The 27675-nt window shown below is 34.9% G+C and overlaps 1 protein-coding gene across 2 annotated transcripts in view; it reads left to right on the top strand.

Annotated features, from left to right (window-relative positions):
• The first annotated feature begins 3608 nt into the window (after positions 1-3608).
• The window catches only part of LOC110678613, a 76267-nt gene continuing 52200 nt past the window's right edge, over positions 3609-27675 (top strand). The window contains exons 1-2 of one of the 2 annotated variants that reach the window (XM_021851728.1): positions 3609-3689; positions 3956-4172. In XM_021851728.1, the coding sequence (XP_021707420.1) occupies positions 4073-4172 (100 nt within the window). In that variant the 5' untranslated portion in view covers positions 3609-3689; positions 3956-4072. The remainder of the gene's footprint in view (positions 3690-3955; positions 4173-27675) is intronic. The other variant, XM_021851732.1, reaches the window with a different exon arrangement.

Below are 27675 nucleotides of genomic sequence, written 5' to 3'. Positions count from 1 at the left end.
TTTTTTAACAACTTACAGGTTAAATTTAGGGGGAGATCCCCCAGTACCGGACACTTAAGCCACTAAATTCATAATTCGAAAAATATTGATTTTATGGGCTCGTGTTACCCATTTATGATAAATATTATCATTTTTATTGTGTACAAAAATAAATTTGAAAATATAAATATGAATTTTGACATTGCATTTTGATGATGTATTTTAGTACCAAATTGATCGATCTTGAAAGGTGGCATCCAATACCGGACACAATCTGGAAATGCCTCGAATTCTCTAAATTTGAATGTGTTTACTATAGGAAAAGTATATAATTACCAATTTAATGCATTTGCAACATTTACAAGAACAATTTGAGTTTTTCTTAGTTTGCAGGATGTCCAACAAAAACCTCTTTCATGTATGATGAATAATAGCACGTTTTACGATGATGTTCTGAATGTTCATTCTTCTTACATGTTTGATACCATGATCGACGGAATCCATGAAAAATGAATGTATTTTGAGACACTGGCGCAATAATTACAAAGATATCATATAACAAATCAAGCTGTCCGAAACTGGGGGACAGGAGGTGCTTAACCAAAATTGTAATTTGTCCATACTTGGTACAATTATTATACAAAATACATTCATAGTATTAAATTAGGATTAATTTCGATCATACTTGCGTGATCCAAAGTTTTTTTTCATATTCAAAATAATTACTAAATAAGCTCAAAATTAAGGCGATACTTCAATTTTTTCAAGATTTTCAAACTTTTGTAATTTTTTAAAAAGCCATGCATATTTCAAGGATGTGTTATTCTACGCAAACATTACTCTTAATAATAGCTTTCTTTTCTTCTAATACACCATCTTGATTGGACCATGATTTCTCAATTTTTTTACTTTGTCCGGTATTGGGTGCCGTCCGGTACTGGGGGATCTCCCCCTAATTTGTATTACTTTTACAATTGTTAAAACCTAAAACAAGTTTACAGTTGAAAATGTTGAAAAAGGTAAAAATCTTGTTCCAAATGATAAAGCTAACAGCAATGAGTAAGGGTTCAAAATATTTTATAATGTATTGAACAGAAATTTTGTTATATTAAAGGATTTCTTATTAATTCGTTTTTAAGAAGCTGATTTCAGTGAATATGACTAACGAAATATCTTAATTTTAAATTGAGTGATTTTGAAAACTGAATGATTGGACAATTTCGATAACACTCGAATATGATGCCCTCAATATTATCCAGGCTGTTGCATCAAGAGCATTGATATATCAAAACAAATCGATGAGCGGAGATCTCCTGCAATATTGATGGAGATCTATTGCAATATTGAACACACTGAATAAATATCTTGTTCTACAATAATAACGTTAATATTTGCCTTAATGAGCATATTGTATTCTTTTGAAGAATTAATGCTCCAAAAGAAAATATGAATAGAACTAAAATGGTTGATTCTTTGTCTTGTTAACAAATGAAAAAACAATATTTTCCCTTGATAAGGTATTATTTTTTTACACAAATCATTAATCCTTTAATTTGCGTAAATATAATAATAAAAAAGGTTCAGACACGTCTACAATATAATATTCACATAACTATTCAAAGCTTCATAAAATATGTTTGATCAGGAAAATTTAAAATTTCTCAGAAAATTTTGATTCTTATCGTTTTAATGTTTCAAAGTTCAATCTTCATTTTATAAACCATGTTTCCTAAGTTGACAAAAAAATTTGATAAAAAAAAGTTTGTTTTTTTTACCAAAATTATTCAAAATGCTAGGTCCACTAGTTGGGACCAGTGTTGTAAGCAATCACGGTAGTCGACACGTTTTCGCTGATATTCGGCAGCGCTTTCCTTAGACATGCACAACACGAGCAATCAAACGAATGTCGAAAAGAAAAATGTCAATTGAGTGCCACAGACCACGATAGCTTCTCTAGGAAACATAAGGTTTTGTTTGTTTATGTTCTGCTTTCACTGTATATGTGTCACATTCGACATAACAGGCAGGATCGATCTATTAATGTTGTTTATAATCCGATGTCTGAATTGTATGCAAAACTTATGATTTATGCAAATGTCATCGTGTCATACGACATTCAATTGACACTTTTTTGTGTTGGTCGACGTTCATTCTAAAGCTCGTGCTGTGACTGCAGACCATGGCAACGAAACGAACGTCGCGCAAAGTGTCGAATGTTTACAGCACTGGTTGGGACCCCCCCCCTCCCCCTCGTCACACATCGTCACAAATTCGTGAAGACCCCCCTCCCCCCTAATATGCTACGTCGTTTATGGACGACCCCTTAGACCAGCACTACCAAATCACCACGCTAGACTAAAAAGAACCCTTTTTCTAGTAGACAAGTTTTATTATGATGCACATACGGTAGTGGAGTAGTCATAAAAATAACTCTCGGATAGTTTTTCAAAATGCTCAGAAGCAAAATTGACCAGATTGTGCAGATTGCCGTTTCTGAGTTGATCGGAACAAAATAGTCCTCAATGAAACGAACTTAGCGGATCCAACATTCAGCTGAAACGTTCCGTCGTCTCAGATCGTTCAAGAGGAATCACGAACGCGCTGACCAGCCACGTGTAGCGCTAATTCTTTGTGGTGACATTGCTGCACAATATAACGGTTGGCACATCACATCCCGAAATGAACGTACTTGGATCAACACAAACTAACTTGAAGATTTTTAAATGAGTACACAAACTTTCCTTCACGTGTAGAAAACAAAATACATAAAACTTCAAATAGGTATTACAAAAACTGATGCAGCAGAATTTTGTTTGCACTTAAAAATTAGAAATAAATAGTATAATAAATATGCTTTCGGCAGTTAAGGCATATTAGAAAAAAGGTATGCACATTTTCTCAACGTACAAAAGTATTGTAGTATACGTCTTATTGAAAATCATCTATTGTCCACAATTTACACAACTTACAAAAAAGTTGAAATGTCGAATACCCATGGCTTGATAGGAAGCTTGAATATTATGAAAACAGAGATATGAACAACATAAATCAATAACACAATTGGTTGACACTAGCATTATTTGCGTAGTTTCCCGTAGTTAATGCTTTTAGCTCTATTGCACATTTTTCACTGCAGATCAGTGATGCATGCGAGCATGTGCGGATTGCTGCTATTTAAGGTGAAGATGAATCGAAGCCAAAGTTCAAATTTTCAAGAGCACGGATCTGGAGAACCAAACATCCGTTTAAGCTGAAAACCTAATGGATTGGTCACTAGCTGGTGGTGACCAATCGATTAGGTTTTCAGCTCAAACGGATGTTTGGTTCTCCAAATCCGTGCACTTGAAAATTTGAACTTTGGCTTCGATTCATCTTCACCTTAAGCATTGTGTAAAATTTTGTTCCGCATTGGAGCAAAATACATCTAGTCACTTTACACTAGATAGAAATCTTTGCAGCCTAAGGCTGGCTCATCTCATCTTAATGAACAGATTAAATCAGAATGATTTGTTTTTCAACTAATATTTCCGCCTGGACCCACTGTTTAACTCCCACTATTCGCGAGCCGACCAAAGAAAGTAAAATGTTCGTATTGAGCGCTGTAATTCGCGCCGCTGGATCACAATTGCAGTTTCGATTTAGTCTTCGTCGCGAGCGGTCGTGTAGCACTGTTGTAGATATACGCGAGACATGGCGCAGGCATATGTTCGGTAATGCTGCAATTTGGTTGAACGAAATCGAAGCCACTGAAAAGGGGTGAAGCAATCGTTAAATTGGCATTCATGACTCGAGAAAAGGTTACCGCTCCTGTTTTGTTGTAACTTAGAGCATAACGAATACGAACAGAATCTCAGTTGCCTCAAAACGGACGTTTTAGAACTTTTTTGCGGTTTGCCATGTGTGTTTAATTATTCGACAAGCTGGTTTAGGATGATTATGTATAAGTTTCAGTGTCCAAATATTTGTTTTGTTTTAGCAACAGGTGAATAATACTAAACGAGTGGAGTGATAAAATTCAGCGTGAAGTCAATAAGAAGAAACTCAAATTACAAGCCCTTTGAGTTCAAACGAGGATACTTGAAAAGCGGTCAACATGCAAAGAGAGCTGATCATGTTCGTTGCCCTTATTTTGGGAAATCTTCATGGAAACAGTGGTACACCAGCAGTTAGCCAGAATCATAATACCGACAATGGTGAGTAAAGAAGCAGATTAATTAGTTAATGGAAAGTGTTTAATCCCACCAGTCGAGGATGCTTAAAGAAAATTTTCTCGATTTCCAGGGCATAGATATCGTCGTACCTGCCACACAATACGATACATGCAAATACAGCCGTTTGTCAAAGGAAGCACTTAGTTAATAACTGGAAGTGCACAAAAGAATCTTAGGCTAAAAAGCAGGCGTTGTCATAGTCGGGGCGTAACGCCAGAAAAACATATTAAAATTGTTTTTTGTTCTATAACTCGATACCACCCTACATTTTTTAGGGCCGCTAAACATTTTTTTGAATCTCAACTCAACTGATTAAAATGTTGCAGTACTCAAACAATTTTAATATAAAGAAATTAGAAACCTTAAAATGTATAAACATTTCAACATTTGAACACTTGGGGTCGTGCTTAGCCATATGGTAACGTTCATCATTTAGAAACGATTTTTCGACCTACTTATATCATAATAAATCATCGTGTTTGTCACATTTTATACGATTAGAAAAATGGCAACTTTGGAAAAGAAAGCTCTTACAACTTCACAGCTCATTGGAAACTACACTGAGTTCTAGTGGAGTCGTAAAGCCAGGAAGAAACAGCAGGTATTAAAACATTCGAATATTGACATACTTAAAAGTAAACATATTGAAACGTTGAAATGTAACACCTTTCAAATTAGTATTATGACATGTTAATTTTTAAATGTTAGAATATTAAAATGTTCAAATATTAAGTTGTTAAACTGTTCAAATAAAACAAAGTTCCACATAAAAGAGGTTAAAATAATATAATCCGAAATATGACAACGTCAAAATATTAATATTTCAAAACATAAAACGGTTTATCATAAAATATTTCAATGATCATATTATTTACAATATCAACATCACACCGATTTACAACTATATTTATAGCCTTAATTTTGCATGAACCACATTGAAAAAAAAGAGAGCTCCTGCTATATACAAGTGGCCTGATCTGGTTGCATTTGATTTGAACCACCCCATCAAATGCATAAAAAACCATACCCGCGCGGCGCCAAGGTTACTGCAAAAGTTTCGCAAGTTATCAAAGCTGTTCGCCCAATACAGAAACCAATTCTTCAATGCGAAAATTGTGTTCTTCGTTACACATTTGCATACCTAAGCATGCTCGGAATATAGAAACGAAAACGAGATTCATAACAACCAATTCAAAAAATGTTTAATGTAGGAATAAAAGACATCACGTCAATGAATCCATTGCCGTGCCAGCAAATCACAGTAAAAAAAAGGCAGCGCACCATTGTGAACTTTTCCGATGCGACTCAGAATACCTACATTCTGCGATGTTTGTTATTTACCACGACGTTGACATAGTTTTGAGAGAGCGTCTGTCTAACCCAGTCTAACGAATAACCTTTCTAATACAAGCGAGCATCTGTCCGTCGTCAGTTATAGTGGGCACAACAGTATAATGTACACTATGCTATTACAGAAAAATGCTTTAAACTCATCTTATTATGGTGTGTATAGAAGATGTAGTGCAAAATTGAAGCACAATAAAATTTACTGATGGGTCCTTCCTTAGCCGAATGATTAGAGTGCACGGCTACAAAGCAAAGCCATGGTGAAGGTGTCTGGGTTCGATTCCCGGTCGGTCCAGGATCTTTTCGTAATGGAAATTTCCTTGACTTCCCTGGGCATAGAGTGTCATCGTACCTGCCACGCGATATACTAATGCAAAAATGGCAACTTTGGCAAAGAAAGCTCTCAGTTAATAACTGTGGAAGTACTCATAAGAACACTAAGCTGAGAAGCAGGCTCTGTCCCAGTGAGGACGTAATGCCAAGAAGAAGAAGAAAAATTACTGATTTTAAAGGTAAAATTGTACACTTATTACTCCAATCATAAGAATTATTAGAAATATTCATTAAACATATTTTTTGTCACTAGAACTCTATATGGGAAGATGATTATTATCCAGGCAGAGAAATATATTTCTTGTGAGCAATTCTCGCTGAAACCAGGCCGCCATCGGCACACAACGTTAGATTTTTAATTTTGTTTCACTGATCGCTAGTAGGGCAAACGCTCCCTTAGTGGAGGTAGCTCCAATAGTGGAGGTAGTGTGTTTTGGCATGTTTCGCACTAATAAATGTTCATATTATATTTTTTTATGATGTACGATGCGAAAATGATACAAGTAATCGAAAAATATTCATGAAATTTAACCGTAAAACTACTTAAAACAATTATTTTGCTTAAATTTTTTGCTCCTTTGCACCTATAGTGGTGCATCAGTACCCATAGTGGAGGGTCCCATAAGAAATCAATGGTTTGCGCCACTAAAGGAACCATTCTTAAAACGACCTTATGCCAGACGACTTTATGCCAAACGGGATACAATCAAAATAACTATATTCGTAAAAGAATAGCTAATTTTTTGCATCCATGACTACAAATATGGAGTTTATGGAGCGAAAAGATTAAAGCAGTTTTTCTCAATATTAATAGGGCACTGCAATATTTTGATTGAGTATGGAATTTTGACTTTTACTGGCCTTATTTTTGGCCAATTTTGTGAACACGTGAAAAAGAGAGAAAGATTATTGTGCAGAGCCTTATACCCCTTTGCTCTAATGGAGCATGGTCTATGGAACAAAATATATTAAAAAAAACAAGTACCGTAAAATCGGGTGTAATTGATCAGAAGGGTGAAATTGATCATCGTATCACACGATTTTATTTAATCGTAATGGAGCACAAATATCAATGTAAGCTGCAGTAAATGAACGTTGTTTGTCGTAACTATTGTCAAATTGTGTGTTGTAAAGTTTTTCGCGTTAAAAAATGTTAATTACTATGAAAATAATGTAAAATTTCAAAATCATGCACGGTGCAGTATTGACAAACACCTATGAACTTCTATTTATAAGCAAGGATTTGAACATGGTATAAACCTGAAAGTTTGTGAGGATGCTTGAGATATATCCGTAAACCAGATTTCATCACCAAAACTCGTACCAATTAGCTCATATGGCTGAAATAATTGAATTTCTGTTAGATATCATTGAATTCCTTAGGAAATTGCATACATTTAGGCGTTTTCCGCGTAATTATTGAAATTTAACTATTCGTTATTTATATAAATATTGCATTGTTAAGAATTTGACAAGCATATTCGGATTCAGGGAGCTCAAATTTATCATGTACAGTTATTTTGAACACCAACAATAATGGCATTGACAAGTGATCAATTTCACCCCGAAATGAGATCCTCTGATTTTTTATTTTAGAGATATTTGTTTACACTAAAATGACATTTGTTAGAAAATTTCGGTACATAAGTCGATGAGGCTCACCTTCGTACTTGTTTTCCTGCATTTAGTTGTTTGGCTTTGTGAACATTATAGAAAACAGACTAGAAAAACCGTGAAAAATGATCAATTTTACCCGAAATTACGGTATGGAGTCGTCCATATATGACGTAGCAAAAATATGAATCTTTCCTCACTTCGTTTCCATAATAAAAACTGTCAGAAGACCAAGAAAATTTGTCCATGTTTTTCAATTTCAAGTCAAAAAATTCTTAGGTATTTCATCAAGTCTAACTTTACAGGTGCGAGACAATATGAAAGAAATTTATTTTCTTAGCTGCGAAGAAAGAGTAGTTTCGATACATTTTGCTGCAAATTATCTGGGTTTAAATATGTCCAATTACATAGTTTATATGTTAACAATTATAGCCCCATCTGTCTCCGCCAGCAATTGTTTTAGTATAGAGTAGTAGTAGAGAGTTTGGCTATTCTTCTTCTTCTTCTTCTTTCTGGCATTACGTCCCCACTGGGACAGAGCCTGCTTCTCAGCTTAGTGTTCTTATGAGCACTTCCACAGTTATTAACTGAGAGCTTTCTATGCCAATGACCATTTTTGCATGTGTATATCGTGTGGCAGGTATGAAGATACTTTATGCCCTGGGAAGTCGAGAAAATTTCCAACCCGAAAAGATCCTCGACCGGTGGGATTCGAACCCACGACCCTCAGCTTGGTCTTGCTGAATAGCTGCGTGTTTACCGCTACGGCTATCTGGGCCCCCAGAGTTTGGCTATAGTATCAGTAGTTTCCATTCGTCCAAGGCTCCGACGTTTTCGAGTGATATAATATGTTTTTTGCAATTTCTCATCGTAATAGGCTGTTTTTCATCACGCCAACCTGTCATGAAACGGCCTACTTTCCTGCACTGAAGTATGCAGTGCGGGAATACTCATTACACAACTGAAACCAGTACTGTAATGATTCATTATGCAACGCTTCCTCATTACGCAACTGTTTTGAATTGCGTAATGAATGATTACACAACAATATTTCAGAAATTGTAAAATAATGGTGAATGCATTTCGATATAATTTCTGATACCCACAAGTGGTCTTATACGAAATTGCAAAAAAAATTGTACGTAACTCGTTGCAGAACTCAATTTTTACAGCACTCGTCGTAATTAAATTTACGACTCGTGCTGTAAAAATAATCATTCTGCAACTTGTTCCGTAAACTAATATAGAAACACCGCGGAAATTGAAAAAAAATAACGGGAAACACAAATTTCACATTTCATAAAGCTATAGACCAATCAAGATGGTGTATTACTTCTAAGGCTATTATGGAGAGCAGTGTTTGTGAAGAACACACATCCTTGAGTTATGCACGACTTTTGAAAAAGTAGAAATGCTTGAACACCGAAAAAAGTTGACGTATCGCCTTAACTTTGAACTTAAATAATCATGATTTTGAACATAGAAAAATAATTTGATCGAGTACACTCATAATTTAAGAGTACGAATTTAGTTTGCACCATATCTATCTATCTTCTACATAAATCAAAATGGTATGTCACGATATTCAACGGATTCACGAATTTACATAATTCTTCCACTGTTACATTCGTCCATAACTCCGACGTGTTTGTGGAGAAAAATATTCGTGAAGATTCACCGAGAAAGTTTTGAAAAACGATAAATACAAATGTGACATTCTGAATACGGATTTTATTTTCATAGCCTACTGGGCAATACAACGTTTGCCGGACAGCTAGTTTGAACCTGAGACGAGACTCGCGAAGAGGAAAAAAAGCAACGTCATATGCAGCCCAGACGAAACGTCAGATGCAGCCAGTTGAGATTGTGGGCGAATATGTGGAAAGTATTGGAATCATTTCTAGAAAACTTAATTCAGCGAAATATTTCATTTAATTTGCGCTGACGAAACAAAATCGAAACAAGCTAAACATTTGTTACTGCAATGTTTACTGCGTTTGCGGATATGAAATTTATCTTTAAAAGGTTTTCTGAACTTGGAACGATACAATCGCAATTCATCTTTGCCATTGAGTTCATGTAAAAGCTTGAACATCTTGCTCACAAATTTGTGTAAACACAGAATCGAAGAAGAAAATCTTAGCAACCATTCCTGCTGCCAACCTCTGAGTGTTGCCTCTTTGTACGCGTTGCGGAGTTCTATGGTACCTCTTTGGTTAAAGCATTTAACATCTTCCATGATAATGAACCCAATGGGCGTCATCCCGGCTATGATGCACACGGTGTCTTTAGAAACCGTTCGGTATGCACATGATCCTCTACGTGCATTCCAACTGCTTTACCTTAGTACGGACAGCGTTTACTGGCAATGGATCACCTGCTTTGCTCTTGTCCACAGTTGATCAGCAGAAGTTTTCTCGTTTAATTTTGTGAGTTTCTCGTAAATGAAAGCAATGATCGAAAAAATATTTGGTAGGCGTTATAGTCATTATCACCACGTACAACCGGCACCATATATTTTTTTTCGAAAATAATTCCCAATTTTGATAAATATTTCGTTAGATGCTTTTCGCCATACGAATATTTTTCGCGTTACCTTTTAGCGATTTTTCGTGCAAAGACACTAGCGCATGTGCGTTACTATGTGGCGAGTAGCGAATCAGGTATGTATGTAACCCATTACAGCAGAGCTGTTAGTCAACATCCTTGAAAGCGCCGCTATAGCCGTAGATGCCATTTTATAGGCATATTCAACGTGGCTAGCGAAGCTGTTATCGATCATTATTTCAAGATGCCAAGATCGCTTGGATTCTATGGTGCAATCACCTACTGAGATAAGCGCCCGTTGTTGCGGTTATTAACCACCACCACTTCAGTCTTGTGACGGGCTAGTTCTAGTTTCCTAGACTACATCCATTCCTCAACTATGGATTTAGAGTGCGCTACTGTCAACTCTACTTCCTCCATCGATTCACCATAGACTACTAGGGTGGTGTCGTCGGTGAAGCCAACAATATTAACACCCGTCGGAAGGTGCAGCCTGTACGTCATCGTACATCGCATTCCATAACATCGAGACCAGGATCGAACCTTGAGGTACTCCCGCGGTAATTCTAACGCTTTTCTGTCCCTCCTCTGTGTCATACAGTAGAATCCTACTATCAAAGTAGCTTTCTAGAAGCTTACACAACTGCACCGGTACTTTGAGGCGATAAAATGCATGCGTGAGCTATCGCTATTTGTATTGTATATGAACTATTTGACAGTTTAATAGTTCATTATTGCGTATTATTTGTCCTTAGAAATTTTACTTAAACTTTTCCTCAGCTTAAAATTACTATATAAGCATGACGATGAAAGAATCTAATTTTTGAACAAAGTAAGAAACCCAAAGGAGATTGGACAATGGACACTCATCAAAAATATTGTATTCACTGAATTACACGAAACTGTTTATTCTGCCCGACATCTTTTCACTATCAGCCTTATTTTTGATCTAATTCTATATCTCCTTTTTTTATAATCGATCTATTTTTTTTATCGTCATGAATGAATGCAGCACGCCACACTCATATTATAAAACGTAAAAACTAACCAAGAATGACTGAAAAGTATTGCTATTTTATGACTTTAAAATAAGTATTTGCTTAATGTGTTCATTATGACCTTAATCCCCCTGTACTGGTAGGGTTAAAGAATGTTTTCTAAAGACAAACAAAAAAGTCATGGTGTTGAATAAATGTAAAAAAATTAAAATCAGCAGCTAGCTGTTCAAAACTGTGGACCTTATAGAACACTAAGCACAGTTGAATGCTCTGTCCTAGATAGGATGTAATGCGAAAAAGAAGAGCCATCGCTAGTTACGTATCTTCTTGTGAGTGTGATTCAAATGTAGTTCCTCGCCTCACGGTGTTTTCAAGCAGACAATCATCAGGCACTTTAACCAAAGGTGCTTCAGAGCCTTCGTGTCGAGCTTGGTTTTCATGATTTATTTATTCATACATTCTCTTTGTTTCTCCCTTTCGCGATCATTGGTTATTTAATCATAGAAAATTTTGGAGTGCAACAAACATTAAATTTTCTGTGCAGTTTTGTGTCTTATGGTTGCTGACTAACACTTTGTCATAAACATTGCCTCACTGAAGCAAATTACGACTATTATAGAATCATCGTATCGTTATTTCCACTATTATCACTTAAACTTTACTTTATACTATATAAATTAATGGTTCGCTTCAAAACTATTCTTTGTTCTCTGTTGCTCGACGTATTGTTATTTGCCCATGTTCCGAATGGAAAGAATCAGGAAATAAGCGTTTACAAAGATGAAATATTAATGAGACTGTTTCATTACTCAGATGTATCCATCTTGCAGCAAACTGAAGGCTGCGATAATTGCGACAACATTGAAATGATGATTGTTCTTTATACATCAACCGCCGAGACGATTGCGTTGAGACGCATTTGCCTACATTGCTCTGGTGAACAAGGATCAAGGAAAACGAAGCATTGTTGGACATTCACTATCCTTTTCAAAGCATTATCCGCTGGCTTTGTAAGTCAATATACGTTTGACAGTGGATTTTGACTGATTAACAGCAATAATTATAAAAAAAAACTTGCAAAAAATAGTGTCTTTTCATTTCATTTAATTTGTGTTTTGTAATTGTGAAAGCTTTTGCCGGTCTTAATAATAAATTAATATTAATTGAACCCAGTGCGCATCGTACCTTCGTGCTGTGCGTACACGAATTCTCTCTGCTCTTGGAAGTTTTCTTAAAAACTACTTAAAGCAATAAAACAGTACTTTTCAGTGCTACACAAACAGTACTTTTCAGTGCTAAAATTAAAAACGGTACTTTTCAGTGCTACTTAAACAGTACTTTTCAGTACTATTTTTTCTACTATTGATCCCTTTACGATCCTTGTTTGGACCCGTGCCTTCGATTTTTCGTTGGACCCGTTGGCGAAAGCTAGCGGTGGTAATCCTTCTTGGACACCGTCTTGGGAAAAATCTCTCGAAGGTCACGTCTTTCTCGTTTATTAACTAAACATGGTATCAACAACTAACAAAAGGAAGGGTGAATCTCTAGGAAGGGTGAATTCACTACTTCCTTCCAAAAAAGTGGGTTTTAAAACTGTCACTACACGTGGCAAGAATGGAAGAAAGGACGCTTCCCCGGAATGCGAAGTTTCTTCCAAGGGTGAAATGAATAATTGTATCGAAATGAGCAATAAGTTCGATGCTCTAGACAAATTTTCCGAACACCAAATCGAAGCAGCCTCTAGCCCAGGCTCTTTGATTCAAGTAAGGAAGCAAAGAGTGCTGCCTATCGTGGTCAGTTGTTCCGAATTTGGGGGATTTAGGCAGGAGATCTTGAACTCCATTAGGGGAATCAAGGTTTCCTTCCAAATCGCAAAGAAAGGAGACTGTCGCATTTTGCCGGAAACTATTAAAGATCGAACTTCTTTTCAGACATCTTGAAGAGAAGAAGCACAAATTTTTTACTTATGACGACAAAACTGAACGTTTGTTCAAAGTTGTCTTGAAAGGTCTCTCAAGTGACTATAAATCACCTGAAGAGATCAAAAATGGAATAAATGATTTACTTGGATTTTCCCCAGTCCAAGTAATCATTATGAAAAAGAGTACCCAATCTGGCATTGTTCGGAAAGGGCTTTCTCAAGAATATTATTTAGTTCACTTTAACAAAAAAGAACTAAATAATATTAAAGCTTTAGAAAAAGCTAAACTTATGTTCGATGTCCGTGTGACGTGGGAACATTTCCAGAAACCTGGAGGAAATTACCAGAACCCCACTCAGTGCCGTCGGTGCCAAAAGTGGGGTCATGGTACAAAAAATTGTCGCATGGATGCTAAATGCATGATTTGCGGAGGTTCTTCTCACGCTAAGGACGACTGTCCTGTGAAAGAAGATAACAGAAAGTTTGAATGCGCCAATTGCAAGGGCCCTCACAAAGCTAACTTTTGGAAATGCCCTTCACGCAAAAGAGTCGTTGAGGCTCGTGCCAGGCAGATGAAGGATAATATCCGTTACGATAACGGTCGTTTCCGGAATTTGCCTGGTAGAGTATCGAATAATGCTCATTTTTCAGTTAACGATCGCTTGATTAGGAATCATACCCACCAGGAAGATCATAATCATGCTCATTCACGAACAAATTTTAATCCGTCGGGTAGCCGTTCGAATCTTTCAATTTCGAATGTATCTACCCACGGTAAATCCTTTGCCGATATCGTAGCAGGTAATTTGAACTCTTCCCCTATTCGTTCCATGAGTACTAGGGTGCGGCTTATTTTTCAAAAGTTTTCAAAACCAAAAATTCGTATGCTCTACTGAATTCAAATCACATGGAAAGAGAATCCTCAAAATCTGAGCCAAAAATATTAACATTTAGGGGTGGCGCAGGCGTCTTGAAGGTGAATTTTCAAGTTATAAAAAGTGACCTTCAGTGTAGTAATCATAACTTTGTTGTTTTTCAAGCGATTTTAAAACTTTTAGCATCAATACTTTCAAAATTAAATTTACAAAAACTTTGTAGAACATCAAATTTGTCTAAAGTCAAAAAAAGTTTTAGTTAGAAGTAATTTATTCCAAACTTTTCCTCATTTTACTAAAAAAATCAACTTTGTTCGACCATAACTTCATGATTACTCAACCGATTTCAAATCTTTTTACATGCTTTTGGAGCTATTTTAGTTGTTTTTAAACTGTTCACACAACACATTTCACTAAAAATATGTCTTGACCAAGTTATTCAGCAAAAACTGCACAAAAACATGATTTTTTAACGAAAAATGCCAGATTTTTCAAATTGTTGCCAGTTAAATATTATCTCTAAAGCTGAAACTGGGTTTTCTCATTTGTTAAACCTTTGAGAAGGAGTTTGCAACAATTTTTAAATAATTTTGAAACCAAACTATGTTTGCATATGTTGAAAATTATATGCGCTATTCAACTCGTAATAAAGGATAGATGCTTTCTAAATTTAAGTTTTATAGAAAAAATGCAATTTCTGGCGAAAAAGCTTAAATAATCAAAAGAAATTTGATTTTTTTCATTAAAAATTCATGTTTTTGGATAGTTTTTGGTAAAAAACTTAAGCAAAACCATTTTTTGGAGAAATGTGTTGTATGAACAGTTTGAAAACAACTAAATTTGCTTCAAAAACATGTAAAAAGATTCGGGATCGATTGAGTATTCAAGAAGTTATGGCCCAACTAAGTTGAAATTTTCAGTAAAATGAGTAAAAATTTGTATAAAAGTATTTTAAACTATGACTAGTTTTGATTTTAGACAAATTTGATGTTCTACAGAGTTTTCATAAATTTAATTTTGTAGATAATGATGCTAAAAGATTTGAAATTAGTTGGAAAATAACAAAGTTATGTTTGCTTCACTGAAGGTCATTTTTTATAACTTGAAAATTCACCTTCAAGGCGCTTGCGCCACCTCTAAATGTTAATATTTTTGGCTCAGATTTTGAGGTTTCTCTTTTAATGTGATTTGAATTCAGTAGAGCACACGAATTTTTGGTTTTGGGAACTTTTGAAAAATAAGCCGCACCCTAATGAGTACCCATTCTACTTGTTTCAAATCAAATGGAAAAAACCCTACCGCCACAGGTAATTCCTACTCCGCTTCTTCGTCTACCGAAAATTCCAATGGGAAATCATCAGATGTACCCACTTCAAGTGATATGTCTGCCTCTGATTTTAATTTTCTAACTGAACAATTGAATCTAATGATTGATGCAATGTTCAAAGCAGTGTCGTAAAAATTCAGCCGAATGATACCCGATCAGTGCGAAAACGAACAAAAACAAACTCCGCTAGCAAGAAGCCAATCTGACTTCGAGTGCGAATGCGACGAGAAAGAGAGTGGGTGCAACACACGCACACATTCAGTTTCACCCACTGTTGGTGTCATTTCAAAATTCAGTTTCACCTAGAGGCACTGAAATTGAAAACTGAATATAAAAAAATACAAATGAATTTTATATTACTGGTGTATGAAAACGGCAATGTGATGCCTCCAGTTGATGAATCATGATTGTCTTTTAATAAAAAAATACAACTTTTGCAATTTGCGGATGTTTTGTGGGGTATTCTGACGGAAATGATTTTTTTCACTAGTGAAATTGAATTTGAATTTCAGTAGTGGATGAGAATTAGTGTAGCAAAAGTAATTGAAAACTGAATGCACGTTCTACCAGATTCGTGCATGTATTGTCAAACAAACATTCACACAAAGAAGAATTCAACGATGACGGAGCCTACTGAGGATCGGCGTTGTTGACTGTATATTGAAATATGCAGACACTGGTTCAAAGCCACCACTATGACTGAAGCAGTCCAAGTAGGTGTAAAATTTACAAATCAAATTGTTATTGGATTACGTTTTTCTAATGGATCCAAATAATAATTTAAATATTTTAAATTGGAATGCTCGTTCTCTGAATGGTAAAGAGGACGAGCTGTTTAATTTTCTTACAGCTAATAACGTGCATATAGCAGTTATTACCGAAACTTATTAAAAACCTGGATCTAAACTCAAAAGAGATCCTAACTTTTTTGTTTATCGTAACGATCGACTTGATGGGGCATGTGGGGGAGTTGCAATCATCATTCATAGGCGTATAAAACATCAACTGTTTTCGTCATTTGAAACTAAAGTTTTTGAAACTTCAGGTGTTTCTGTTGAAACACAGTCTGGTAAATATACTTTCATAGCTGCCTATTTGCCTTTTCAATGCTCTGGACAGCAAGTTAATTTGCTCCAAACTGACTTGCGAAAATTGACTCGCAATAAGTCAAAATTTTTTGTCATTGGTGACTTTAATGCCAAACATCGGTCATGGAATAATTCTCAAAGTAATTCCAACGGCAGAATTTTATTTGATGAGTGCTCGTCAGGATATTTCTCAATTCAATACCCTGATAGCCCTACATGTGTTTCCTCTTCTAGAAATCCATCTACGATTGACTTGGTCTTAACCGACTCTAGTCATCTTTGTAGCCAATTAGTTACTCATGCTGATTTTGATTCTGATCATGTCCCTGTTACATTTCAAATATCGCATGAAGCGATTCTCAATCCTATCAGCTCCACTTTCAATTATTTACGAGCCGACTGGAATATATATGAAACGTATGTTGACTCTAATCTTGATGTTAACATTTCTTTAGAAACTAAAATTGATATTGACAATGCTCTTGAAACTTTAACAAATTCCATTGTTGAAGCCAGGAACATTGCAATTCCAAAATGTGAAGTAAAATTTGAATCCGTGATTATAGACGATGATCTTAAACTCTTGATCCGTCTTAAAAACGTGAGGAGAAGGCAATTTCAACGCACTCGTGATCCTGCTATGAAAATTATATGGCAGGATTTGCAGAAAGAAATCAAGAAACGTTTTGCAGATTTAAGAAACAAAAATTTTGAAAATAAAATTTCTCAATTGGACCCTGGCTCTAAGCCCTTTTGGAAATTATCTAAAATCTTGAAAAAAAACCTCAGAAGCCAATACCGGCATTGAAAGAGGAAAACAAATTATTACTAACTAATTGCGAAAAAGCTCAAAAACTTGCTATGCAGTTTGAAAGTGCGCACAATTTTAATTTAGGACTTACTAGTCCAATTGAAAATCAAGTTACTCAGGAGTTCGAAAATATTCTCAATCAAGAGAACGTTTTCGAAAATGCCTGGGAGACTGATTTGGAAGAAGTGAGAACTATTATTAAAAAATTCAAAAATATGAAAGCTCCTGGCGATGATGGAATTTTCTACATCCTCATCAAGAAACTTCCAGAAAGTAGCTTATCATTTTTAGTTGATATATTTAACAAATGTTTTCAATTAGCATATTTTCCTGACAAATGGAAAAATGCTAAGGTTGTTCCAATTTTAAAACCAGACAAAAATCCTGCAGAAGCTTCTAGCTATCGTCCAATCAGTTTGCTTTCCTCCATCAGTAAACTTTTTGAAAAGGTTATTTTGAACAGAATGATGGCCCACATCAACGAAAATTCAATTTTTGCCAATGAACAGTTCGGATTCCGCCATGGACATTCGACCACTCATCAACTTTTACGTGTAACAAATTTGATCCGTTCCAACAAATCTGAAGGCTACTCTACTGGTCTTGCTCTTCTAGACACAGAAAAAGCATTCGACAGTGTTTGGCATGAAGGTTTGATTGTAAAATTGAAAAACTTTAATTTTCCAACATACATTGTTAGAATAATTCAAAGTTATCTGTCAAATCGTACACTTCAGGTTAATTATCAGAACTCCAGATCTGAAAGACTTCCTGTAAGAGCTGGTGTTCCCCAAGGCAGCACTTTGGGACCAATATTATACAATATTTTCACATCTGACTTACCTGAGTTACCTCAGGGATGTCAAAAATCTTTGTTTGCGGATGACACAGGCCTCTCCGCCAAAGGACGAAGCCTGCGTGTCATCTGTAGTAGATTGCAAAAAAGTTTGGATATTTTTTCTTCATACTTGCAAAAATGGAAGATTTCTCCTAATGCTTCCAAAACTCAACTAATAATATTCCCACATAAACCAAAAGCTCTTTATTTGAAACCTTCAAGTAGACATGTTGTCACGATGAGAGGGGTTCCAATAAATTGGTCAGATGAAATTAAGTATCTAGGGCTCATGCTAGATAAGAATTTAACTTTCAAAAATCACATTGAGGGCATTCAAGCCAAATGTAACAAATATGTAAAATGTCTCTATCCCCTTATTAATAGAAAATCAAAACTTTGTCTTAAGAACAAGCTTTTGATATTCAAACAAATTTTCAGGCCAGCCATGTTGTATGCTGTACCAATATGGACTAGCTGTTGTAATACCAGGAAGAAAGCTCTGCAGAGAATTCAAAATAAAATTTTGAAAATGATTCTGAGGCTTCCTCCCTGGTATAGTACCAATGAGTTACATAGAATATCCAATGTTGAAACATTGGAACAAATGTCAAATAAAATAATCAAAGGCAAAAATCGTTGCAATCTTCTATTGCCACGATTAATGCGTTATATGTTTAGGTTAAGTTAGGTTAAGTATATTCAAAGCGTTTTTTTTTTCTTTTATAAGCAGGTGAAATGAACTTACCTGTAAAAAATCTGAACTGCTGCGGCAAATGAAATGTAATATGTTATTAACAAAATGTTAATAAAATCTTAGATTTGTTTTACCAAATTAGGATGATAGTGTTGTCTAATAACACAGAACACCTAGATATAAGAAATAATGAATGTAATGTTTGGAATGATACTAATAAAGAAATTAAATATATATATATATATATATATATATATATATATATATATATATATATATATATATATATATATATATATATATATATATATATATATATATATATATATATATATATATATATATTAATTGAACCAACTACCCAAATGAAATGAGATGGCTGAAATATTTGTCTGGTATTAAAGAATATTCTCTAAAAAATTTAGGTAAATGTTAATTATTTTCAAATTTTACCAGAAATCCCGAAATTTTACAAGAAATTTCTTTCCTATTCTACTAATTATTTTGACTAATAACTGGAAAAGGGGCCTACCTTGGCCGATTGGGTATAGTCCGCGGCTACAAAGCAAAGCCATACTGAAGCTGAATCGATTTCCGGTTGGTTCAGGATCTTGTCGTAATAGAAATTTCCTTGACATCCCTGGGCATAGAGTATCATCGTACTTTCCACACGATGTACGAATGCGAAAATTACAACTTTGGCAAAGAAAGTTCTCAGTTATTAACTGTGGAAGTGCTCATAATAACACTAAGCTGAGTAGCCGGCTCTGTCCCAGTGGGACGTTAATGCCAAGAAGAAGAATAAGTTCAGCATAATTTTCATTACCTAGAAGCCGTAGAATGCCTTTTCAGGTCGATAGATCAGGATTATTTGCATTACCTAGAAGCCCTGCATTATCGCTGTGAAATATAAGTAGAAAGAACAGCCTTTGATTTAAAGAAGGAAAAAACACTGATGAATGTGTTAGCCATTTGACATAGAAGTTAATGATCAAATGTTATTTCGGCCTAACGACCCATTTGGTATAACGGCATTAGGCCTAATGACATTCGACCTAACGATCTGCACCTCTACACCAATAATGAATTACAATCCAAAGCAGCTGAAAAACAAATCTCCGTCTAGTATTACTCATAAGTTTTACGTCATGTGTACAAATATGGAGACCATACCCGACCAGAACCACATAACAAAATTATAACAAATTCCTATCAACAGCAGATAAAAATAACAGAAGTTGGGGAAATTTTGCTATCAAGATGGCTTTGTTCTCAACTTGTTACATTTTAAGTAACACATTTATAACAACATTTGTTATATTTTTGACATCGCATTTATAAGTTTGTTGCAAATAACATCCGATGTCATAAACAGTAACATAGTTTGCAATAATTTTGTTATTTTGTAACATCTTTGCAACACATTCTGTAATAATTTTGATATAATTGTAACAGGGTTTATTATATTTTAGTTTAATTTGGTGTAAATTTTGTTAGAATTTTTGTCATTTTACTAACGGTACATGTTTTGTAACAACTGATGTTATAAAAAAACATATCAGGGGAACACCTTCTGTTATAATCTTGTTTCTTCCGTCTGGTCTGGTATTCCTGCGTATGACAAAATAACATATTGATATACACATTGATCACTGTTGATAAATATGTAATCTTGAGCGATTTACTCGTTAACAACAAAACTTATCTAAAACTACTATGAATTGCTACACTCCTTATTTATTATATTGTATTTCATTCAAATAATCATAGAAAAACCGGAAACCCATCCTTTTCCACTGTATCACACTTTTAGTATGCAGACTTCAAAAATTGTGTAAGGATTGTCACGTTTTACAACCTCTCCCCTTTAAGCCATGACGTAATTTATGGATGATTTCACATGATATTTTATTATTGTAAAGAACAGTTGCGCGAATGGACACCATGCATTTTAAATGGTGCGTGTATTCAGTACAGGATATGTTTCTGCTTTTGACTTGAGACACACACGTTCACTTTACAACGATTGTGGGACTTGCTTCCTAAATGAAATACATTAGAGTGATTCAAAATATCGTATTCGCTTCACACTTCTCATTCTTGATCAAAATTTGAATATTTTTCCAAAATTTGAACTCATTTGGATAAAACTCAGACTGTTTAAGGCCTTTCGAAGTTTGTATGGGAATCATTATAGGAAAACCAAGTTTCACATAATTAAGTAATTAATAATTCATTCTTTCGATTATAGTTTTTCATTGTGCTCCTCATGACAGTGACAGTTCGTTACAGAAAAATCTCGGCTCACTTTGACGTAGAGAAATTTTGTACCGGTTTCTCCCTCCCAGACAAGAGCAATGTCAGTATTGTAAAATGCATTTCTCAGCTACAGCTTTATCGAAGATCGTTTTCAAATTGGATACTTCAGTCGTCAGTTATTTATTTTATTCTGAATTGAAAATCTCTGGCTATGGTAATGAAGCTGCTCTATTGGCATCCCAGTGATATATATGCAGTGAATTATAGAAGTCATGCTTTGTATGTGCCTAGATGATTTGTATGTAGCCTAGATGATGACAGCGAAGATTACTTAGCACTGTTGAAGGTTTTCCGTTTGGATTGAAATTACCCAATAACATACACACTTAGACAAAATCACCGACTTCGGTAATTCATTTACCGAAATCTCAACAGCTGAATGATCGGTAATCAGTTCGGTAAACGAAAAAATTACAGACTGTTCGGTAATTCTCATTTTCTAGCTCAGCTGTCAAAATAACCGAGCTGTCGGTAATCGTTTACCGAAGAACTGTAATCTCGGTGCACAGATTATTTTCCTTGGGGACCTATTTTCTCGAATGCAATAACGTAGACAAATTTTCAAATCGCATTTCTTTATTTCACAAGAAAATAGTATTTTTGCACATTATGTATTGGAAATTCAGGAATCAACAAAGTATGGTTATAAGGCTTAACCAGAGGCGCGTCCACGTTTGAAATCATGGGTAGGACAAAAGTTAGCATTTTTTGTGCACAGTGAAGCTAAGATAAATTTTAACCCTGGAATGGAAATTGAAAGTTAGTATATTTGGGGGCTCGAACCCAATGCGGTATAAGTGACATTTTGGTCGTTTTGAGTTTAGTTGATTTGAGGAAATTCTACTGTCTTGAAATATTCTAACGATGTTTTCAGATTACTTTGCCGGTCACAAAATAATAACAAAATTCCTGGAAGACTGGCTTGTTTTTTTGGCTTCCATACAAAGTTATATAATGAAAAATTGCTGAAAAATTTCAAAGTAGATTATCACAAAACTAGGTTTTTGTCACTGCCACTCCTTTGCTTCTAAGCCCTCATTTTCATGCCAGCACTTACCACAAGACTAAGAAAGCTTTTCGTCAGGCTGCTAGCAACTGAGTGCTTTAAAATTAGGAAATTTAAGACCACTTGCCAAAAAGAGACCTGAAGGGAACCAGAAAGAGGCCGAAAAGAGACCAAATACTTACCAAGAAAACAAATTGAAATCTAATAGGAGCTAGGAAATAAGAGTTTGAATCTTCATAGCATCAGAACAGACATTTCTCCAAGATCTAAAACTTTTTTTTCTAGAATTGCATATGGCATTGCGACAAGTATTAGTGTATGTGTTTTTTCATTAATTTTTAAAAGAGTATACCTCAAGGCTTCAACCTGAATTTTGGAACAGAAATAAAATGTCTTTAAAAATATTTTAGAAATCATCTGAATTCTTCTATTAATTCTCGAAGAAATTTTACAAGAAAGTCATAACTCCTCCAAGATTCAAGGTCAAAACGTCTTCTAAAATTCAATCAATAACATCTCCACATATTTCTAGGGATTTTCTTTAAAATTGTCTTTCAGCATTTATATAAAATTTAAACAAGGGATTTCTCAAAATATACTTTAAGAAATTCCTCCAGAGATTTCTTCTTAGATTTCTACAGAAATTCATCCAATAATTATTTGATATTTTCTCAAGTGAGTCTTGAAACTTTTATTTTCAGGAATTCTTCCAAGAATGTCTTTAAGAAAATGCCTAGGATTTTCTTTCGAAAAATAAATCCGTAAGGTATATCTAGGAAAAAAATCCTAGAGTAATCTCTGATAAAACTTGAGTGAGTTTTGAAGTCACCCTCAATAAACAATGATCTCTGAAATAACTCCTAGACTCTTAAAGACATTCTAGGAGATTTAGAAGATAATCGAAAAGAAAAAACAATCGAATCTCGATATAGTTTTCTGCAGGGTTTTCTAAAGAAATATCTGGATCAACATTCTATAGAAGTTTGTGGAATGATCGAAGGAATAATTGTAAAGATTGCTAAAGTATAAACTAGTGTGAAAATTTAAGTAAACTTTTGAAGATCGCATGGGATTTTTTGAGAAACATCGAAAAAAATAATTGGTATAACTGTATGAGTAATACTTGAATGAAATGCTGGAAAAATTCCTAAAGAAAAAAAAACATGTTTGTTCGAAGAACCGCTCAAGTAATTTTGGATTTCAGGGAGGAAACGTTGATGAATTCTTAAAGGAATTGACAGGAACAGGTAAAAGAGTTCGTGCTGGGTTCCTTAAAAAAGCCCTTAAGCTATTCTTTTTTCAAACACTCTGGAATGATACTTTTTGGATTTACTCGGAGAAAATTCTGTAGAAATCTTCGGAATATCTCCTCTAGAGTAACAAGTGGAGAATTCGGTTGAAGGATTAGTGAAACAAATTCTGGAGGAAAATCAAGGATAGATTTGGAAAAAAATCCAAATACCTAAGGAAATTACTGGAGGTACCTACTATCCTTGAAGTTCTCAAGGATTTCCTGGAGCAAATTTTGGAGAAATTCTTGTTAGCATCGTTGAAAAATCGCAGAAAGAATTTCTAGAATAAATGGTAGAGGAATCTCTAGACCAATTTCTGAAGAGAACTCTGTGGGAGATGCTGAAAGAATTCTAAATAAAATCACTATGATAATTCTTGATAAACTTGAATTGCCTGTTGAACCCGTTATAGTCTATGAAATTTTTTTTGGAGCCTGTACAATGTTGCATCAGGATTCAATGCAAGCAGAGTAAGAGAGACTTCAGAGACCATTTTGGTTAAAGTAGATACTCTAGATACTTTTTAGAGACTTGCATAAAAATAGAGACCAATTGTATAAAAAGAAATCTACTACCAGTCCTGCATTTGGGATCATTTATTACTAAGAGTTATTTACTCAAATTTCTACGGCAATTCTTAATCAATCAAGAACTTATTTTCCTAATGGTTGAAGAAGTTATTTGAAAGCAATTATTACAGTTAGTTTCCCAGAATTTTCATTAAAATTCTCACGCGTCATAACTTTTGAGGGTCATTTACAAACATGTCATACTATACTAGGCATGAGAATACAATGAAAACCTTTATCTTGTTTCCATTCTCCATAAGAATAAGTATGACGTTGACCGAGTTTCTGCTGATCTAGCGTTTTTGTTTTGTAGAATCGTGGGTAGGACAATCCTTTGACTGTCCTACCCAGGTGTTTTCGTGGGTAGTACATGTCCTACCTGTCCTACCCACTTCCCGCGCCACTGGGCTTAACTGATGTCTCAAATGATGTTGGGATCGATGACTGATTTTCAGGCGGAAGCATGCAGCAGTTTGCGCACGGGAAAATGAGGAAAAAACGGCGGACGCTGACGGCTGGTCTGCAAAGATGAATATAACGTTGGCTTATTGATTAAACGTACGTGCACTAAACTCACCTGTGTCGAGAAAATTTTCAGGATTACTGTTACTATTTCGGTTGGAGATATTCCACGAATAGTTTCACTGCAACGCCCGAAAGATAAACATTAACAATGAGTTGACGTTGTCATTCATTCTAATTGCTGAATTCGGTAATCGAACAGCCCGTTTACCGAAACTTCAGTTAAATATTTTACCATTATCGGTAATACGGACGATTCACAGATTATTCGGTAATCTTTTTGACAGATCGTCGACAATTCACCGTAGTTCAGTAATTATGATCATGATGAGGTGTCAAAAATTGTTAAATTACCGAATGATCGGTATTCGTGTGAATTACCGATTTGTTTCGGTAATTTTCTTTACCGAACGCGTATACTCTGTTTAAGTGTGTATCAAGTTTTGTGATAGTCTAACTGTTGTAGAGAGAACAATTATGGCAAAGCGTTTTAAAAAAGCAAAATTGTTACTAATGGACTAGATGCTTCGCTTTCTTATTTTTTTTTACAAATCATCTCAAACGTTGGTATGACACACAGAATCTGATTTAGAATTGTAATAGCATTGTGGAACAAATCTTGTTCTGGGATCATTTTTTTTGATCCACCCTAAGCATAGATATTCCTTCAACTTGACTGATAATCTCCTAACTTTAAACTCCAACTTCAACTGTACGCCTACTATTGACTCCACACAACCCTCGAAAGTTGTAGCACAGTAAGAATCAACAATTGACAAACTTGCCACTCAAACATATTCATCGCATCGTGGAAACGTTCTCCAGTCAACATGATTTTGTGCACTAATCTTGAACTGAATTTATTGGTCAAGCATGTCGACTAGAGGAACTCAAAAAGAACCGCATATAAACGCAATTCCTACCAGTATTCTTTATTCGACACACCTCGATGGCGGCTCTAGGTTCTGAGCTTGAAACAACTTTCATCTAGGTTCGACCATAGGTATCGATGAATTTTGATCGTGAGGCAATTTTCTAGCCAAGCGAGGTCAAACACCACCGTGCTTAGTAACTACAATAGTGTGCAGTTCGGCTAGATATATGGAAATTAGCAAATAAAACTTACTATGGATAAAAGCGAAGTAGGGTAGAAGTACCAATTATGGCTATAGTACCAATTATGGCAATAGTGGGAACAAAAAGAGATTTTTCTTATTGTTTCACTAGACTATAATGGCTTATATTCACAGGAATGATTAAACTATTTGTTTTTGATGGTAACTAAACATTGAAAAGAACATTCGTGCAATAAGCTTCGAAAAATGAACATTTGAAAATTTTGCCTCACATATATGTCACCTTCTTAGCAGTTGGCTAAGGAACCTCCGTTACGAAATGTATGTTTTCATCCGGATAAACTGTTTCAACCGATGAATGTATGTTACCTAGTGAGAACAAATGAATAAATTTAGCTGGTATGCAATCAATTCTACTGTTTTAAGTTGGAAATCGTGTTATTTCCACTATGTCGATAACTGGTACAAAGAATGTATGAGAGCCCAATTATGGCAATACTCTAAAGGCGGTTTGTTTACATTTTTTGATCAGTAAAATAAAAGAATTAAAGCTATTTTACGGGTGACTTCCACGACGGGACGGTTCGGTAAGGCATTATCTTCATGTTTTGTACTCAATTACTAAGATTTTTCAATCACACGTTCGAAAACGTTCGCGAGCGGAAGATGCTAATTTCATGATAGAGAGGGGTTTTCAGTGACACTCGATTTTTGAATTTTCCATCTTTTTTCGTTAAAAATTGGCACTGGAAAGGTAATGTGAGATCATCAATGCTGTTTTGTATCATAATTTGCATTTACACTACATTTTGACTTCTTTTTCGAAAATTAATTTTCTCCCATGAACCCATTGCAAAAAATTGATTTAATATCTATATAGCCCAAATTTTTTGGAAAATTTTATGAGCGATATCTTCATTACATATTAGCGTTGCATTATCATTCGCTCTTCATGGCGTTTGAGTTCATTTCGTGCAAATATTCGATAGTCCATAATTGGTACACTTTTATGTCGAATGCTAGGAACGCTATTGCCATAATTGGTACAAAGACAACGCTTTTTAAAATCCATTTTTAGAAGCTTAAAGTCAATTTAGTACTAAAACTGTTTAAATCAACAGATTCGCAAGGCTTTAAACTAGTAATTGACACCAAAAAGTCATGCTTGCGTTTTAGAAACGCGGTTACAACTTGATTTTTATTACTATTGTTGACATATTGCATCCATAATTGGTACACCTACCCTATTAATGTTAGTTGGAAGACTGTGCAATAGGCCCATCGAAGTTCCATGCGATTTTATGCTCGAGTGCCTTGAGAATGTTATATCGGGAAAATAGTTACCGTTTTATCTTAAATTTGTAGCATAAATAAATGCTTGAAAATATAGTTTTTAAACACTGTTTAAAATAATTAAGATTACACGTCATGGAAACTTCATTTAGGCGATGTACACATGAAATCATAATTATGTAAAATGTGCTAGAGTAACGTGGAGCAAAAGTTCGAGTGGGGCAAGAGTTTCTTTTTAAGATTTCTACCTCAATCCAAAACAAAACGTATAAATGTCATGGTGGTTCAAATGCTATTCAAGTAAGAGACTTTTACTGCAATATTTTTTTTTTTTTTTTTCAATATTTTATGTAAGGGCGTTTCTGGACCTATCATAAGGATGCTTTGAGGTGTATTAGTTTTTGCATAAATGCTTGGAAACAATTTTCGGCCCATAGTGGGGAAAAAGTTCGAGTTAGCGGGGCAAAAGTTCGACCCATGTATAAAATCTCGGAAAAAAAAGGCAAATTGCCTAAAATTCACATATTAGCTTCAAATTTAGCTAAATCTACCTGATCGTGCGGAAAATGTCACCAAATTTCGACATTTCTACTTAGTTTTGCCAAAAACTGCTATTTTTGGATATATAGCAATTAACACTGTTTTGGGCAATTTTTTGAGAAAATTTAGTGTGTATTTTTCGGCAAACATAAGTTTACGACCGGTTTGAAGTATGCCTGTCATAAATGTACCAAAATTGTGTGTTTTGCCAGCGAACTTTTGCCCCACACTAGATTCGAGCTCTTGCACCACCGGTTGGGCAAAAGTTCGCTTAAGACAATCAATTTTGAAACTATTATGACTAAAAATGGGTAAATATTTTAACACTAGTTTATTCAGCAAAATTATAGCCAATATGTTGAAGGATTACTGTATAGTATTTATTTTGTTTCAACTGTTATTGTTTTTCTGGTAACTTTGATTATACCACTAAGGTCGAACTTTTGCCCCACCTTACTCTATATATCATGTAATC

The sequence above is a fragment of the Aedes aegypti genome, chromosome 1, assembly GCF_002204515.2.
Source record: "Aedes aegypti strain LVP_AGWG chromosome 1, AaegL5.0 Primary Assembly, whole genome shotgun sequence".
In the NCBI taxonomy this organism is placed as follows: Eukaryota; Metazoa; Arthropoda; class Insecta; order Diptera; family Culicidae; genus Aedes; species Aedes aegypti.
This window is presented reverse-complemented; position numbering and strand designations above follow the sequence as displayed.